General features: G+C 50.2%; 2 protein-coding genes and 1 long non-coding RNA gene across 11 annotated transcripts in view; 2 read left to right on the plus strand and 1 right to left on the minus strand.

The window, feature by feature from the left end:
- Positions 1 to 14,314, minus strand: part of DYNC2I1 (dynein 2 intermediate chain 1) — a 43,251-nt gene extending 28,937 nt beyond the window's left edge. For 4 of the 8 annotated variants that reach the window (XR_004953987.1, XM_016160940.2, XM_036230586.1 and 1 more), the window contains exons 1-6: positions 10,845 to 10,977; positions 9,480 to 9,533; positions 8,340 to 8,760; positions 6,255 to 6,346; positions 3,864 to 4,172; positions 1,166 to 1,221 (exon numbers count right to left, since the gene is read on the minus strand). Coding sequence is in view for 7 of the 8 variants with exons in the window: in XM_016160940.2 (XP_016016426.2) it covers positions 1,166 to 1,221; positions 3,864 to 4,172; positions 6,255 to 6,346; positions 8,340 to 8,760; positions 9,480 to 9,533; positions 10,845 to 10,859 (947 nt within the window). In the remaining variant the exon portion in view is untranslated. Of the gene's footprint in view, positions 1 to 1,165; positions 1,222 to 3,863; positions 4,173 to 6,254; positions 6,347 to 8,339; positions 9,534 to 9,869; positions 10,081 to 10,844; positions 10,978 to 13,944 lie in introns of those variants that run through there. The other 4 variants (XM_016160948.2, XM_016160946.2, XM_036230585.1 and 1 more) reach the window with 4 other exon arrangements.
- On the plus strand, positions 11,744 to 13,269 carry LOC118610732. Its single transcript, XR_004953988.1, has 2 exons — positions 11,744 to 11,882; positions 12,722 to 13,269. It is a non-coding gene; the product is annotated as an uncharacterized LOC118610732 (long non-coding RNA).
- Positions 14,315 to 16,031: 1,717 nt separating the features above from the next.
- ESYT2 (extended synaptotagmin 2) overlaps positions 16,032 to 18,289 on the plus strand; it is a 61,458-nt gene continuing 59,200 nt past the window's right edge. The window contains exon 1 of one of the 2 annotated variants that reach the window (XM_016160953.2): positions 16,032 to 16,423. In XM_016160953.2, the coding sequence (XP_016016439.2) occupies positions 16,112 to 16,423 (312 nt within the window). In that variant the 5' untranslated portion in view covers positions 16,032 to 16,111. The remainder of the gene's footprint in view (positions 16,424 to 18,289) is intronic. The other variant, XM_036230587.1, reaches the window with a different exon arrangement.

Below are 18,289 nucleotides of genomic sequence, written 5' to 3' on the forward strand. Positions count from 1 at the left end.
AGAAAATTCCTGTAATTTTATTAGAGTCAATGTCAATTACTTTATGCTTAATATAATATTTGCATTTTCAAAAAGAAGATTTAAAAACATTGTATTTTTTAATCACATGATAGTTGAGACCTAAAATTAAGGCTTTCAAAATTTCAAATAGATTCTCGGTTTTTATTTTCATTTATTTTTTTAGGAAAAATAAGATTTATTAAAGTATATTTCAGGAGAGAATGGGCTACAGAATGGGCCAGAGATGGCCACAGCCCGATTCTCAGTTTCTAGAACTTATATTCACAGCAATTTCACACAGCATGCGGTTTAAGAGACATGCAGAACTGAGCACAGCTCTCTGTCCTAGCAGATTTGCAGAGCAAAGTCTAGGAATTTGCACTCTTAGGTTTAAGGGCTAGCTTTGCTCAAACTCGTAAGAATTCAAGCAAGGCACTTAGCCTGTTCTCCTAATCCGTGAAAAAGAATTACCAAATATGGTTGCCATAAAGAATGAACTAAAATCTGGAGTTTATATACAAAACTAGTTCATATACAAACTTTAATCTGTAATCTCACAAAACCCACATAAAATAGGAATTATCATTAGAGTTTTACGGGAAAGAAAAGGCTCGGAAGGGCCGCCCAACAATCCAGTGTGGTGCGGGCACGTCGCCACAGCTGGCAGGTGCCAAGCCTCTGACTCTCACCAAGCTGCAGGGGCCTCGCTGCCCCAGGCAGCATCTTCCATCTGCACTCCGGCCCACACACTGTCTAGCAGACGCGAACCGGAAGCTGGTAAAAGGTGGCGACAGGCAGCGGCTCTCGGCTCTGCCCCCTGGGGCTGGTCCAGTGCTGTGGGGGCGGGGGCTGGACCATTAACACCTTCAGAGCCTCGCCAACAAGTTTTCCCCCCAGGCGGGCACAGATGCTCTAACTTCGTGGGAGCAAATGTAAAAATGGCAAACTAGGACCAATAATGTATAACGAGCCTCCAAGCTCCTCTAGTACACTTAAAATACGGTTCGGAGGGGTTGTATCCAGAGTAAAATGGAAATAAGTTATCTATTATCTATAATTTATTTCACTGAACTGGCTATAATTAGGCCCAATAAGGAAAATCCATTTTAAAGCATTCTACGAGAACTGTGTTGCGCATAAGAACCGAAGAACACGTGTTTCTTACTGGCTGCCGGTCCCGTCTCTCTTCGAACTTCCACCTCGATTTCTGTGTTCACCATCCTATCAAACAAAACATTCCATTACCGTTAGTCGGTGGATCATAATGAACTGAGCGCCATTACTGAGCTCTGCACGAGGATGGGCTAAAGCTTTAGCAGCAGCGGCTAAGCTACATGCGCCTCTTAAAATAACTGCTTCCCCCAGCAGCGTCAGTAAGCTAGTAACTAATGCTAGGAAGATGAATAAAGCTATACTAAAAGGTGATTACATATTACCCTGGTAAGTAAAAGGAATTTAGAGTTATCAATTTCACATTATTTTCAGATAACTATGACTCGTTCTTTACACTGCTTAAAATTATAAATTTTCCAAGATACAGAGTGTGGCTATTTCACAAATGTATGCACCTATAAACAATTTTAACAATCTTCTCTTAAAAACGGTTAGAACGCGTAAATGGACATGTGCACGCGGGCCGTGTAACAAAGGGGCATGGGCTGAGGGCGTGCTTGCAGGAGGCACGGCACAGCGGTGTGAGGCTGGCCCTCAACCACCGGACACCGGGGGGGGGGGGCGGACAGTCCCTCCCCAGGGCACGGATGATCACAGACTTGGAATTCGCCCACAGATGCAGAGAGAGGAAGGGCAGGATCCGACCACCATCACGAAAGATCGGTCTGGAGGGAAACATGCACATGTGCCAAAAGCCTTGGAAAGAGCTAGAAATACATTTTCTTTGACCTATAAATTCTACTTCTAGGAAATTATTCCTAGAAAATGATCTGAGACATATATTAAGATTCTCAGTCTGTTCATCACAGAATAATTTCTAATATCGAAAAAATATCAGTGATCTGAATGTTCAACATTAAGTTATTTATTAAATAAATGAGGTTATGCCACGATAGGATACTATGTGGCTATTAAATATTCCAGTATTAAAATGCATTTCCTAGAATTAAAAGAAAAAATAGCTTGATTCCAATTTTGCACTTTTACAAAGTTAATTTACAGACAGGAAAAAGAACTGCAAACATATGTACATGTTACAAATGGACTCTGAGTCTGGGATCATGGGTAATTTTTTTTACTCTTCCTGTATTTAAGAATCTTTTAAAAATTACTTAGAAAAAAGTCTAATTGCATGTTTAACAGGAGGTACAGTCTGGCATCAGTCTATGAAACAGATCGGAATGGAAAGAGAATGAAATCAGTAACGCTGGAGAAGAAAAAATTATAACTTAATGCCCACGTCGACATAAAGGAGGAGAAAAAGTAATCGAGGATAAGAATGAAACCTAAGGGAGGGGCCCTGACCCCGGCAGTGCTGGCCGGGCAGGCTGCACACGCGGCCAGGGGGAGCTGGGGCCTGAGCCCTGTGGGCTGGTCAGGGCGTTCTGGGCTGGAAACGGGGGTTCGGAGATGTGTGAAGTTGCTCCCCCAGGAGCGGAAAGGAGCAGGACCCCGCCTTCAGCAGAGGCGGGGGGCCACTGGGCCCTTCTACTGAAGAGCCACTGTATATCAGTGCCTCTGGGAGTCACTCGCCACAGGCACTGCGCATAGTCACACCCTCTAGTCTGACCTCTGACCGACAGCTGGAGGAGGTACATGGCAAGAGGCGCATGAGATCGAAGTGACCCCGGGGAGTGGGAGGTGGCTCAGGAGGGCGGCAGCCCCGGGAGCAGCCCGGCTTCGCAGCTGCTGTCCTGGAGAAAGTTCAGAGTGCCCACTGCATGTTATGGTCACCTCGCGATAATTCTATCAATCGCCACAGTGGTTAAGTAGCTAATGTAGTAACTAAGCTGCAAAGTATATTTTTTGAGTACCTGAAAATCAATGCAAATGAAAATGTTAGATAATGCTCACTAATCACTCCCGATCTGATGTTATATGCTCATCTACTTCCTTATCATGTGGCTTCTCCAGTGTAACGTAAGCATCATGAAGATAAAAACTTTTGTTTTGTTTGCAGATGGGTCCTCAGCACCTAGAACAGTGGCTGACAGACAGTGGCCATTCAATGAATATGAACATATTATCTAGCAAAGGAAGCTTGTCAGCGTCAGAAGCCTCTTCCCTGGGGCGGAAGTGTGCATGTATGTACTGAGTTAAAGAAGTCGCTGGGCAGTCCAAGGCCCCCACCCTCAGGAGACTCTGCTGGAGGCGGCACCACCCAGAAATGGGAGAATGAAATCCACTCACTCAGCGTCTGGGAAAACGGCGCAACAAAAAGCATTTTAGTGTCTTTGAAAACAAAGGGAATTCTAAGCAGTTACAGTAATTTTGTCAACACACGGGAGGAAACTAGACCCTTTGCAATCAATCGTTTTGTGCATGTGCTGGTTTTTTTTTTTTTTTTTTTTTGCAAATTTATACTGCCAATTTTGGTTGAAACATTTTGCTAAAATTATTCGCTTAATTTCCACTCTAAAATACCAGCTTCCTCCTTAGTGTTAAATTTCAAAGTTTTATGACAGATCTCTGAATATGTGTCAAAAGCACATCACAAGGCCATCCGATCCGGCCTCACGTTCCCCGGCTCAGGGCCCAGGGCACGGACTGGCCACGGCAGGCGCAGGCCTGAGCTGCATTCTGGCCGTGGGGCGCTAAGTGCCACCTCCGCCAGGGGTGGCGCCTAGACAGAGCACCGCCCCGGGGGCCCGACCTGGACGCCCGCGAAGGCGACCGCGCCGGGGGCGTACCTTGGGCTCCCTTTTCCTGTGCTCGTCCCTCGCGGGGCGGTCCTTCCTCTCCGGCCCGGCTCGCTGCCGCTCGTCGCCCGGGTGCGAGCCTTCCTTGTGTCGCTTTTCCTTGTGTCTTTCTTCGCCTTCCTTGTCAGAGAACGAGCTACTTTTTCCTTTCGAATACCTCTCTCTTTTTTCCCTCGTGCTGCTTTTCTCTCGATGTTTCTTTTCTCGATCTGGTTCTTTCTGCTTCCTGTGTCTTCTTTCACCTTCTTCTTTGTAGAGCCAGTACTTAAGAGGATTATCTTTGCTGTCGCCATACTGCAACTTAGAAGGGACGTATTGAAAAATGAGTTAGCCACAGTGCGGCACGCTGTGGCACACGTTCTGAGGAAGGCAAAGAAAGCTGCACAACCGCCCCTGCCCATCGGCCTCTCCTGCTGCGGGAGCTCGCCGGCCAAGGCCAGCTCACGCAGAGGAGGTGCTTCTGGAAAGGACAACCCCACTGCTCCACTGCTCGATGCTGCCGGCCACCCAGCCCGAAGGATGGCAGCGACACTACAGCCAGGTGCCTTTTCCCAGACGTGGACGACAGTGTCCCGATCCTCAGCCTGGCGGACAAGGCCCCGCGCAGCTCAGCGCCCCCCTGCTCTCCCAACTCCCACACGCCCTGAACCCCGCCAGCATGCAAGCCCCCCACGCCTGCGTGAGTTCTGTAGCGACATGCTCCCGGCGCTGCACCTCTCTTGATAGCATGCCCACCTGTGCCCCTCTCCTTGGTACTTCACGGGGCCACCCGCAGGGAGACTCTTAAACCGGCCCTGTCGTCTGGTCACATCCGCACCCCAGACCACGTGAGCGCTCAGTCATAACTGGTGGCGCCCACCGGAAACGGGACGGCTGACCCGCACAGCGGCTGTCAGCGCCTGATGCGCGCGGCTCAGGTCTGCAGTTCTGGGAGTAACATCTGCATGGAACCCTGAGACGGAACTGTCCTCTGCCTTCGAGGCCCCCTCTGCTCTACAGCCACAGGCCTTGTGTGTCACACTTCCCTTGTCCCAGCCCCCCACACCACCTCTCCAGGCCCCTGCGGCCGCCTAGCAGTGCCGACCCGCGCTGTGCTCCCCTCCCCCAGAAAGATGTGGTGACGAGCCCCAGACCAAGCCTAGTTCAATCTACCACGCGCCTGTCACCAGAATAAACTCTACAAGGATTAAAGTCCTTAGGGTTAAAAAAAGTTATGAGGACCCAGAGCAAAACAGAGGTGGTGTGGGGAAGGGGCTTCTGCGTGTGACATTGACCGAAAGAATGGAAGACAGACTCCTTCATGATTTTAACTTTACTTAAAAATGAAGATTCCATAAGTAAAACGCAAACCAAGCAGAAGGCAGCAACACCAACGGCTAGCAGCGGCAACCCGAAAGCCCACAGCAACGAGCACGACTCTGCTCGAGCAAACGCACGCGGCCACGGCCACAGCGGCGCGAGCCACGCACGAGGCGCGTCCCGCAGCGCCCTTCCTCCCGGAGCTCCCCGGCCAAGGTCCGTGGTTACGATGATGCCCTGGCCACCGTGGGGGACACAGGGAATGGCACCCTGGCGTACATAACCACAGCCTGCGCATCGCACGAACAGGCTCAGCCTACATTCACTTGGTGTAGCAAGTTCACTTCCAGCACTGAGAAGGGAATAACTACGAGCAAATGCAGAGAGTTTACTCCATGGGTTTCTTTACAATGAAACAATTTAGAAGGGACAGAAGTGTTAAAAATAGTAGACAGGTCCAGAAGACTATGGCAGGTCCATATCATTAGACATCATGCAGGCATTAAAATAATATCATGAAAAAATATGATAATTTAGGAAAATGCTCAAAATGTACTTTCTAAACAGTTCACAGAACAGTAAAATCCAACTCAAAAAAAAGCTTATGTGCGCCTAAACACGCACCAGGTGAGTACACGTGGTCACCCTCAGCGCTCGCCGGGGCTGGCCCCAGGACCCCTGCGGGCACTCGTGCCCACCGTGAAATGGCGCGGTGTCTGCACCCGGCCTGTGTACACGCGTCCGCGTCCTGCGCACCGTCCTAGCTGACCTATGGCACGCAGCCCAGGGCAGATGCTGGGGCGCCTCGGCCGCTGTTCTGTCCTGTTCTGGGTATCCGCCTAAACATTTCCTCTGCATGGAGACTGGTTTTCATTCTTATTTATTTGTATTTTCTAAATTTTCCAAAATAACCGAGTATTACTGTTGGAATCAGAGAAACACACTTGCCAGGGAGGGGAAATGTAAGTGGCCACACACAGCATGTGAGAACCGTCTCGGGCCTTGAATTGTCAGAATTTTCCAGAAAGGCCCCATCGCTGACGCGCTTCCTGCTTCGCAGTACCTCACCTGCGGTCTGCATACCTTTCTTTCTCGGTATCGCCTTTCTCTCTCTTCGTCGCCTCTTTCAGAGTCTTCATCTCTCCATTCCTTCTCTTCAATTCTTACTTTACTTGCTACGAAAATAAAAAATAAATATATCTGTAGTATTCTCAAACGGTAGCACATCAAGAGAACCTTCTAACATCTTGCTACAGTCTTCACTGTTCACACTAGGTTACAAATTGCACAGTGACACATAAGAAAACATGTTCTCCAATTAGTATACATTCTACAATCCTGAGATTGGAAAGTTCTAGAAGCTAAACATGGACTAACGGAGATCAAAAGGCAAGTGTACTGGGGCAACCTGGCGAATGTAAAACCAGCTCTTGGAAGCTCCAGAGGGGGCCCACCCCAACACAGGCCTCTGCTGCTCCGTGTCACCGACGGGTCCCGGCAGTGTGGCCCAGCAGGCACACGCTTCAACCACATGTCCAGCTACAAGGAAAGAACGCTGCCTCGGGATGAGCTGGGAGACTGCGCCCATCCCTTGGCCCCTGGAGCCCACTGCACGTGCTGCGAACGCAGAAGACCATGTGCAGCCCATCTGCTGGCACCCACCCCACCTGACCTGCGAAAGGCCACAGGGACCCAACAGAGCCACACACAATTCCTGATGATGCCCAGAGCACCCTCTAAACAAGAAAAATAGACTTTCACTTTTGAATCTGTACAGAAAGGTCATTAGACTTAATATTAAGAGAATAGCTTTTTAAAAAGAAAGATAAGAACAGAATTAAACATTCCCTGAAGGAAACTTTGTTCATTCAGAAGTACTGAGCACAGACTACTTTCCTGGGAGCCTGAGATCTGAAGGCAGAACAACGAGGTGGGCCCCAGCTCACACGCAGGAGGGGAGGCAGGAGCGGACAGTGAGGGGGCCAGGTCTCCACAGACCAGAGGACTGAGGCTGGGCTCGGGGTGAGTCCCAAGTGTCTGCCTGAGGACACAAGGGTGCAGGTGCCAACGGCTGAGATGGCTCAGGTGTGGGGGGCTCTGCGGGCTGTCAGTTCAGTGTGGGGCATGTGGGGTTTGCCATGCCCATCGGACGTCGAGTACAGCACATACAGCCTGTGATTCAGGGGTGCGGCATAACTGGAGACCCACACTTGGAATGCAGGGAAAACAGTGTTTAAAAGCCCTGGATGCCATCACCAAGGGGAACAGGAGTATCCGCAGAGCAAGACCACACTTTACAGAAGGGGAAAACAGTGGAGACAGGGAGGGGTGTAAAGAGGGGCAAGGAAGGGAGAGGAACATTAGCCTGGCCATGTAGCCCCATCTGCACAGGGACTGGGGACAAGACAGGGCAACCAAAGAGACTGCTGGAGAAGAAAAGATTTCATCAGAAACAAGATAACAGTCCCGAAAGAGGCCATGCAGAGTGAGGTGGGGACTCGGTGACCTGGCTACCTGCGGGCCTGACCCCAAGGTCCCCATTCCTAGCAGGCACACCCTTATGTCTGCAGGTGGCTGAGGGCCCTGGTGGGGGTGGCACCACTGCACAGCTGGGCCCCGTGGCCATCCTGGTGTCTCTGAGCTCGCACACATTCTATGTATTTCTTTGCTGTTTCTGTTGGCTAATCTGGGTTTTTATATGAAACACGTACTATTTGTATTATATAAAAGTTGTAAAGATACCTCCGTGGCGGGGGGCAGGGGTATACACTTTTACCTTAGAATTCCTAGGGGATTCAGACAAGTAAAATTTAAATATTGCTCAAAATAAAACCGATGCTTCTGAGGAATTCCTTTGTAACGCGAGCATAATTTTTATCTACAATATGGACTGAAATTTATTCAGACACTAAGTCTGAAACATTTCAACAGTTAAACTCTAGAAAATCATTACCCTTTCATTCACTGAGATGAGTTTCCAAATATCAAAACGGAACCAACCGCGAAAAGCACATGCACGGCCAATGCGGCACCCGACCAAGTGCACAGCCAGCGCGGTTATGAAAACCGCCAGAGTTCAAGTGGGGAGCAGCGCTTCAGAGGTGAGCGCCCCTCAACGCTGAGCAACTGGGAGAGGCGGCCAGGTGGACAGCTTGGCGGGACACGCACCTGTCCGCACGCTGTGCTCCAACCTGTCAGCCAGTGACTGGCGTGCGTCCGGGCCCAGCAGGTTGTGGTGTGCGGCCACCTGCCGGGGCTGCTCCCTGCGAGCCTGGTGCTCTCGGTCCTTGTCCCTGTCTTTGCCTCGACTCTGAGACTTGTCCACATCCTGTTCTCTGGACCTGTCCCGACGCTTCTCTCCGTCCCGGTCCCTCCTCCTCTCCCGCGGCTTCTCTCTGTCTCTCTCTCCATGAGGACCCTCCCTGCAGCTGTAACTGTCCCTCTCAGCCACCGTCTCTCTGCACTTGGTGTCTGGGTCCAGGTCCCTGTGCTTCGGCTCCATGGGCTCTGGGAGGCCCATTTCCGACCCCTTATGCGGCTTCTTTCCTTTGTGCTTCTTGTTTTCCTTGGGACTTCCTGACTGTGCAGCCTACAGCAAGGGAAAGAAACAGTTTCTGGATGAGACAGCCACACTCACTAATGGATTCACCAGCTTTCACCCCAGCAAGAAGTGCCTGGACCAAATCTCCAAACCCGCAGCAGGTGGAGTCACACTTAGCATTTCTGTGACTGTCAGTGGGTACCCGTTTATTACGTGTTCGCAGATGTTATCAAATGAAATCTAAAATATGTCATGGATTAGAAAGCAAAAGAAAGAGTTATGAGGCTGTGCCCTAAAGTCTCTGAGACACTAACCACCTGGGTCCCATTCCAAGAACAAGGACCCTACTTATAAAATTCTCAGGAGGTTTCCACCTCAACCCCCAGGCCTCCTCCCAGACACATGCACACAGACCACACGTACGCATATGGACACATACATGCAGACACACACAAACACACACTTACTCACACATGCTGACTCGCAGACATGCGTTCTCTCTCTCTCACACACACATACACACAACCCATGCGTTGAACCATGGTAGAAACCCAGTTGGGCTGCTAAGGTGCAGGCTGGACCAAGAAACCCTGTCCCCAGACACTTCCAGAGCTACTAACCTCACGGCTTTACCTCTGAGTCAAAAGCTCCTCTGAAATGGGCCCCATGGAAGCAAAGTTGTGCAGTGCTGAGAACCAGGTAAAACTGTCCAAAAAAATCATCCAGGGTCCATTCAGAATCCCACTCAAATCTTTAAAATACATTACCCAGAGGTGTTTTCTGAGGTCATCAGTTTTCCAAGTATCATCTTTGGTTCTTCTCTAAAAAGAAAAGTATAGAGTTAGAGTTTTCAAAATTTAAAATAACCAATTTTGTAACCTCTAATTTAATTAGGCCATTTTAGTCAATGGCACTTAGTCCTTATTGTGCAAGAAATAACTGACTACCAGAATAAAAGGTAATAAAAATACAAATTAAAAAAAAGTATTCACTAGTCTGAAATTACCTATAAATGATTACAGAATGTGTTCCTTTGGTACTTAATAATGTAAATGTCCATGTTGCTTCAAGGTTCAGGCTAAGCAAAGATAATACACACTCCTCACTTTCCCCTGTGGCCTATCAGTGCCCAGTCTCTTGCTACTGAAAACACTTACTTTAATTAATCTGGTGCTTCATTGATAAATACGAAAGATCAATCGGGAATTTGAGAAAAACCAATATAAGAAAGAAAAGAACCAAGATGAACATATAGAGAAAATGATCCTAAAAGAAAATGATCCAATAAAGAGAAATCTTTATTTTGGAAAACACACACACACACACACACACACAAACTATATTCTCAAAAGATTTTTAGAACATTATAAGCACAAGTTAAAACATATGCTATAAATAGGAGCAACAGAACAAGAATTCTTAACATTAAAATTAACAAAGTAAAATATTTAAGTAGATGAAGCTAATGATAAAGCTGGAGAAATCTCCCAGAAAATATTTTTTAAAAAGAAAACAAGAGTTCCAGAAAGAGAATAGAGAAAATAAAAAGGAGGAAATATAGAATAGAAGGAAATGTCCTAGAAGTGAAAGTAGACTTAAGTTTCTACTTTGAAAGGGATGATCAAATGTCAAAAAAATGACTGAAAAAAGACCCGCAACAGACACTATTGGTCCAATCACATTGCTTAGTTCCGCAGTGCATAACTGCTCATGTAATGATGTTGCTGTGATTATTGGTTTTCAGTGTTAATAATCAACCTGTCAACAAATGACAGAAAACTTGTTACACAGTAACTTATGAAAAGGTAAGGGAATGGTATATAAGATGACAAGTTTAGGAAGTTGGTGGCCTTAAAGATAAGCGGAGGACAGAAAGAGGCGTGTAAATTCTTGCATGGGCTTTTAAACCACACACACACGGATCCCTGCCCGTCCCAGACTCTCGGGGCTCGGCGTCCCGCTGTAACGGGACGCCTCGAGCTTCGACCTCTGACCTTGGCGCGTCACAAATCGGAAGTCAGGCTCGGGGCCAGGGCCGCTCGGCGACCGGACCCTGGTGGGACTGGACCAGTTAACCAAGTTCCATAAACCCGCCCCGCGCCCAGAACGACGTGCAGCTCGTGTGCACTCACCTTCCCGGGCTCCATCGCCGCTCGCAGGCCCAGGAGGCCGCGCTGCGCTATGCGCCCCAGGTACAACCCCGGAAAGTTACGGTCCACAGTAAGGTACCCTCCGCCAGGCAAGCGACGCCGATTCCTAACAAGCGGCAGGCGAGAGCAGCCGGGAACCCAGCGACCGCGGGCTCTGCAGGACCCGCCGCCAACCCCAGCGCGCCTACGCGTCCGGGGCTCCTAGCAACCTGCAGGCGCGAGCAGCCGGGGACCGAGCGATCGCTCGTCCGACACGCTCCGCGGCCAACCCCAGCGCGCCTACGCGTCCGGGGCTCCTAGCAACCTGCAGGCGCGAGTAGCCGGGGACCGAGCGATCGCTCGTCCGACACATCCGCGGCCAACCCCAGCGCGCCTACGCGTCCGGGGCTCCTAGCAACTGGCAGGCGCGAGCAGCGGAGGGCCGAGAGATCGCTGGTCCGGCAAGCCCGGTAGTTGCCCCCCTAGCACGCCAACGCATCCCAGACTCCTAGCAACAGGCAGGCGCGAGCAGCGGAGGACACAGCGACAGCTGGCCATCGCCGACTCGGCATGCCCCGCGGGCGTCGCCAGCGCGCCTCCGCGTTCGTGACTCCTAGCCACCAGCGGGCGCACGCCGCACATCGCCAAGCGACAGCCGGTCCGGCATGCTCCGCGGCCTTCCTAAGGGCGCTTGCGCCACCGCGGTTCCTAGCAACCGTCAGGCACGACCGTGGGAGGCCCGAGCGATCGCTGGCCTGGGATTTCCTCTGGGCCTAAAAGGAGAGGGTGCTTAAGGAAGCTGGGAGAGGCTGGGATGTCCCGCCTGGCGGTGCAGCTCTCGGTGCAGGAACGAAACTGCGCTTCCCCGGCCGTGGGGCAGGCAGGACCGGAGGAAATTAAGACAAGGCTGCCGCGTCAGCTACTGCTTAATCGGGTCCACTTAGCCTCGTGCCACCTGGACCGTCAGAGGCCTCCGACCAAGCTCGTGGAAAAGCTATGTTCAAGCCCTGAAACAGCGTCAAACGTCGCAAATTTCCGTCGGTAATAAAAAGAGCTTTTTATCTGTATTAGGTTTTGCACTTTACAGGTTATTTTCCTGAATGTTGTCGTTTGATAAAACACACCTGTAAGAATGGTAGGAATCATAAAGTATTTGAAAAGGTAGTTGTTAAAAGGATGACTGTTTTTATACAATGTAAGTAATGAGGGCTGAATCATTAAGGCAAATATTATGCACGTGAGGTGTGTTTTATCAGAATTACTTTACTGGAAACTTACAACAAAAGCCAGTCTTAATTAAACATGCAGGCCTGGGGTGGTGCAGGTCCTGTTCCAGTGAGGCATGTCCTATTTAACATTTAGTTCTGTTTCCAATGACTTCTGCATTTGTTTAGTATGCAAATGTTACTTAGAAAAGATTACACAATGTTTTCAGACAAAAAGAGTAAACTCTTAAATGAAGTGTTGAACAATACATCAGTAAGCATGTTACTAACAGTCTGTGTTTTTGAGATCATGATTTTTCTATAGATAGAAAATTTATTTCATAGACATTGTATTTTTGAGTCACATACTATTATGCACCAGTTTATAGTTTTATGGATCCATCTGCTTTGCTTATAGTAGTCATTAACAGACCCAGTAAGCCTTTTATATTTAATTACACTGTGGTTTTGAACATATTACTCCTATCTTTTCCATTGCCCCTCATCACCTTTTAGGAAGAATATAAAGAAAAGGAAAGTAGGAAAGGTGATTTCATTATAGCGATGATATGTTTAGGGAATGCTCCTTACGAGGCACCAAATTAAAATTCCGTTTGGTAATTCATTTAATTCTCATAGCATTCCACATGAGACAGGCATGTTACTGTTTTTCAGATGAGGAAACCGAAGGCCAGCATGGTTAATTCACCTGCTTAAGGTCATACAGCTAAGGTGGTGGATGATCTGATGCCAAGTCCATTCTCTTAACCATTGTGTCATTCTGTCAACTGAGAAAACAGCTGATACTAGAAAACCTTCAGACTCTTTGTTGAATGTACGGATAGCATCACCAACTATCATATTAAACAAAGTCATCCACATATACACTCCATGAATGATCTGGTCATGGCCCTTAAACCCTTCTCCCTCACCTTCTGAGTGCAATCACCAACTCCTGTCAAAATAATTATGTCTCGACTATATATTTTTTACCATTGCAATCCCTCCCAGTTCATCCTCTAGTGCAGCCAGTTATCTAACACGTGAATCTCATGCCACTCCCTGCTTGTTTCCACCTCAGCTCTCACCCGATTGCACTCTTTCGTCACTAAACAGAATTACCTAGAGTTCCCCAAATGCACCATATACATAAGCTTTGCAAATGCTATTTCTTCTTTCTCGCTGTCCCCACCGTGTTTGCTGAATAAATGGCTATAGAGGAAGCTAAAGCAATTTCTCAGATTTCTTAAAACAATTATTTTTGAAGAAACTCATTTGTCAATTACCTTTTATCTTGTAATATTCTATTATCTGTATTCAATAGATGACTCACTGAGTTCATTTAATAGAGTGCTAGAGACAAAAAAACAAACAACAACAACAACAACAAAAACAACCCGAAGTAATACAGTCCAGACCTCCAGTAGGTCTTAACTGAGGAAGAAGAAATAGGCAAACAACTATTCAATAATATGAGTGAGAGGCAGAGTGGCTGTGCCTTCTACAGTGAAGCCCATGTAGAGTTGTGGGGGAAGGAGCCAAGAAAGGGAGATGCAGACGAGGTAGACAGGGTAGCTGACAGGGCCCAGACCTAGGCAGGAGGGGGTCTAAAAGCAGAAAAAGTTGAACTTACACAGAAGGCAGCGCGTTTCTCTGGAACTGGAAAGGATGAGAGCAGAGGCTGAACATTCACAGTTTTGTACTAGGACACAGTGGTGCTCATCTTTCCTGAGAGAGCAGAGCTTTTCATTCAAGAGCTGTCTTCACAGAAAGTGAGGAAAGAGGTTACATGAAGGGATCATAGGAGACTGAGAGATAGGAAGAGTAGAGTACTAGCGAAACCTAAGAAGGGAGCGGGGCCTGTTATTAGACTCAGCAGGGGACACGTTCTGTCTTACTGCTATGGTCCAGTATAGGGAAGTGGTGGAAGGTCAGTGGGGTCACACTGGCAGCTGAGGTCAGAAGGCTGGTCAGTGTACAGCATAGGCTCTTCTCTTCAGGGTCAAATTCTTTGCCACAGCCATGCAGGGTTTCTTATGTGGCTTGTGTTCACAAAAGTCTTTATTGGAAAGACTGCAAAACAGGAAGGATCATGCGCCTTCCTGTGTTAAGGCAATTGTTTGTGCGATTTTAACTCAGCCATGAGTGAAGGGTGGCATTAGAGCATTAAGCTATTGACAGGAAGAGGTTTGAGACCAACCTTTTCACATGTTTACAACTTAACGATTTTAGTGAACAACGAAAGAGGAAAAGCCACTTCCTTTGTTTGAGGCTTAGTGAACCTTGACTGAAGTTGAGTGTTCTAGATCCTAGAGCAAGATTTTTATATATGTATTTATGTGTCTCCATTGCAACACACACACATATATGCATACATAATTGTATAGATTCACAGATGAGGGGAGGACAGAGGTATGTTCATTCATTTAGTGCCTGCTGTGCCAGGCACTGTGCTATACCGAGGATATGCAGATAAACATAATAGATATGGTTCTTAAAGCTGAGTGTAATTACTAATGAGACTTAGCAAGGTTACCAGAGCATGCGAATGCTTTTCCCACCCCAAGGTCTATGTTAGCAAGTCTAGCTCCTCTCATGTAACAGGGCCAATTGGGTTAGTCTTTAGTTGGCAGTCCTCTTCATCTTACAGGCTTTTGCTGTCCTATCTGCACAGCAAAGTGGTCTGTGGGATTATCACTGTTTTGTCCTGAAGATGCCAGGGTTTGTCCCTGAAGCTATTGCGTAGTTATCAAATCGTTATTCCAGAATCCCTGCAGTACAGCAGGGAAGAACCGGTGTGACATGAACACCTATCATGCACGTGTACTACATTTCTCTCCTACAGTCCCTGCCTTTCCGAAAGCTAGTAAGTTAGGGCTGCCAGTAACAAGATTTGAAGAGTAAGAGAGGGAAAACTAGCTCTATTAAACATGTAATTAAAATTTCCTTGGAACTCACTAAACATATTCAAAAACACAACTAGGAATTACTGAGTTTACTGGAAGATAAAATGATCAAAAGTTGTGCTACACAGAAATCACAAGCAAGGTCTAATCAAGTATTTTCAACACCGAGTAGGCCAGGATGTTAAGATTCACACCTTTCCAGTGTCACCTCCAGCACGAAATTCCTTCATTTTATGTACACGTAAAGGAAACCTATCCTATTTTTTCTCACATCTCTGAAGTAGCTGAGATTTCCAAAATAGAAACCACCTTTATGCCGCACGACTAGAACGGTAACTTCTTTGCTTTATGGCGCTACACTATCAGAACCACTCAGGACCGTGTGTTTAACATCTTAAAAGTTTATTAAACAGTACCTTCCTGTTTAGGAAGTCATTTGACAGATTCGGCAAGTCTAACACGCTGGAGCGTGAACATTTCATTCCTCACAAGCCCTCCAGTAACCGCGCCCCGTAGGGTGGAACCGGCGGAGCCTGACCCACCTGGGGGGCGCGACCCTGGAGCCCGCCCCATCCTAACGCCTGCGGCCGGATCCGCCCGTCGCCCCGAGGCCCACAGGCGTGGAACGGCGCCGCGCCGACGCCCGGCGGCGCTCTGCAGCCAGGACAGACCGGGTCGTCCGCCCCCGGCCCTTCCTTAGCAGACCCAAGTCCCGCCGACCCGCGGACGGAAACCGCGCCACGCGCAGTTGCCTCATGGAGGGGGCGGGGCCCCGCCCCGCCCGCTCCCTCCTCCGGGGCTGTCCCGTGGGCCGGCGGTGACAGCAGCAGAGCAGCCCCGCCTGCCCGGCGTGGGTACGTGCCGCGCGCCCACGGCCTCGCCCCGCCGCTACGGTGGTGCCCGCCCCGCCCCTCGCGGTGACGCCACGAGGCCCCGCCCACCCCGGCGTCGTCTGTAGGCCCCGCCCACGCCGAGCGGAGCCCCGCCCCGGCCCTCCCACGCGTCGTGCGCGCTGACGTCGCACGCCGCCCGCCGCCAGCGGGCGGAAGCGCGGGCGGGCTGTTGCTGCGGCGCGGTCCCCTCAGAGGGGCGCTGGCGCGCGGGCCGAGGCGGCTCGCCCTAGACGGGACGCTCGCGCTGCGCGGCGGGGCGGCTGGCGATGAGCGACGCCCGGGCCCCGGGCCCCGAGGCCGGCGCTGCCCGGGCCGAGCCGGCCGGAGCGGCGCTGAGCGTGGACGTGGCGGGGCTGCTGGCGCAGCTGGCGCGCAGCTTCGTGCTGCTGCTGCCGGTGTACGCGCTCGGCTACCTGGGCCTGAGCTTCAGCTGGGTGCTGCTGGCCCTCGCGCTGCTCGTGTGGTGCCGGCGGAGCCGCGGCCTCAAGGCCACCCGCCTGTGCCGCGCGCTGGCCCTGCTGGAGGACGAGGAGCGCGCCGTGCGCCTCGGGGTGCGCGCCTGCGACCTGCCGGCCTGGGTGAGTGGCAAGCGCGCGGACCCCGCGCGGCCGCGACCCCGGCCCGGGCCCGGGGTGCGCGCTGGGACGCGTGCGGGGCGCGGACGCCGCCCGCCCCAGACCGCACCGACCGGCCGGGTGGAGGGCGCGCCCCGCCGCGCCGGCCCGGGTCGGTGTCGCGCCGCTGTCACCCTCACCCGCCCACGTCGGGGCGTCCCGGCCGCCACCAGCGTCCCTCGAGCCCCGCCGGCCGTCAGCGCGCCCCGCTCGTCTGTCTCAGCCGCCCTCGCCCCTGTCGCGCGCCCTCCCGTCCGGTCGCTGTCGCCCCGCTGTCCCCGTGCGCGCTGGCTTCTCGCGGCCGCCCCGCCCCCCGCCCCCGGGCCTGAGCAGAGCTGTGGGTGAGGCGCGCCGTGCGCCCCCTGCTCTGAGCACGTCGCACGACCGCCTCGCCGGTTGCCTCGGCTGGGGGACACGAGCCCTGCCTCGGGGGCGGCGCTCGGGCGACCGCGGCGGCCTCTGCTCAGTCCCCTCGCACCGGGCCTAGCAACGGCCCGGGCGCTAAAGGGAGTGGCAGCCGGGGGCTTGCGAGAAGTTCGGTTTTTTCTCCTTTCCTGAGAAGACTGATTTCTCGATTGTTTCTGGTACAGCTGAAGAGCAATGAGGGTCCCCCCAGAGAGTTGCCGATAATAGGATATTTGGAAGTTTGTTTAATTCCTTTTGGAAGTAACATTATAAGACTGGGCGCCTTTCTGTAGGTGAACTGGAGTCCAGTGCGGATGGGAGGGAGCGGGAAGCGAGCGGGAAGCGTTCCAACAGTCTTAGTATTGATTATTTTATTTTTACCTCAAGTAATTCTCTGCCTGATTTATTTATGCAGTATGGCAACTAATGGAGTTGGCGTCCTCATCTTTTTCTCCTCGCTCCCTTATTCTTTCTTAATAACCGTGAGTCGATGTCAGTTTCAGGCGGCAGGAAATAGCTTTAAGATTAACGATGCTTACGTTAGGCTTGGTGTAAACTTCGTGTGAAAATGGCCAGCTGGTGAGTTTCAGAAGGGTCATTTTCTCTTGGAGGAGAGAGAACTTAGTGAATGATCCCTGTTTCCAGTCATGAGACTCTGGAAGTAAGGCATGGAGTGTAGGACGCAGGGGGCAAACAAACAGGTTGGGAAGGAGCAGTGCCCAAGGCCAGGAAGAACTGAATGGGTGCCACCTCGTGATGACAGATGGCAGCTGCACTAGGATGTCAGGGTCAGGGGCCTTTGGAATTTAAAACTCTGTCAAGCATGGTGGGTACGGGGTACAGTGGTATCGTGAGGCAGGAAGGTGTAGAGAAGTGTGGAAAATGGGCACTCAGTCACTGAGGTGGGCAAAGCTGGGGAGCAGCTGCACTGTGGAGACGCAGAAGGACTTTCAGGTGCACATCGTACCTGCGTTACTCTGAGTTAAATGATGCCAGAGGGCAGCTGAAGACTGATTAGGCACACCACCGAAACTGGGCATGCTTAGGGCTGAAATTCACAGGGACTGATGATGCTGGCTTCCATAGGTATTGCTTAATCCAGCCATTGGCGAATATCAATTTGCTTGTACAAATCTTTGTGAAATGCACATTATTTTCAAGTAGTACATTAACATAGTTGCTACTGTATTGAAGGACAGGCCAAATTCTTTGGGGAAAAAAAAAAACAATGAAAGGGTGATTAGTCAGAGATTCGTGGGTTTTTCCTCTGTGAGACTTAAACTAATAAACCGTGATGTCTATCTCATAGAGTAAGGAATTTATAGTTTCTCAAATTTTTCAGTTTTTTCCAAATTTATATTTATAATCATATTGCACATATATTAACATGTCTGGATTGCTTAGAAAACTTCTGGGACAATCCAC

Source organism: Rousettus aegyptiacus, unplaced genomic scaffold (assembly GCF_014176215.1).
Source record: "Rousettus aegyptiacus isolate mRouAeg1 unplaced genomic scaffold, mRouAeg1.p scaffold_m13_p_13, whole genome shotgun sequence".
Taxonomy (NCBI): domain Eukaryota; kingdom Metazoa; phylum Chordata; class Mammalia; order Chiroptera; family Pteropodidae; genus Rousettus; species Rousettus aegyptiacus.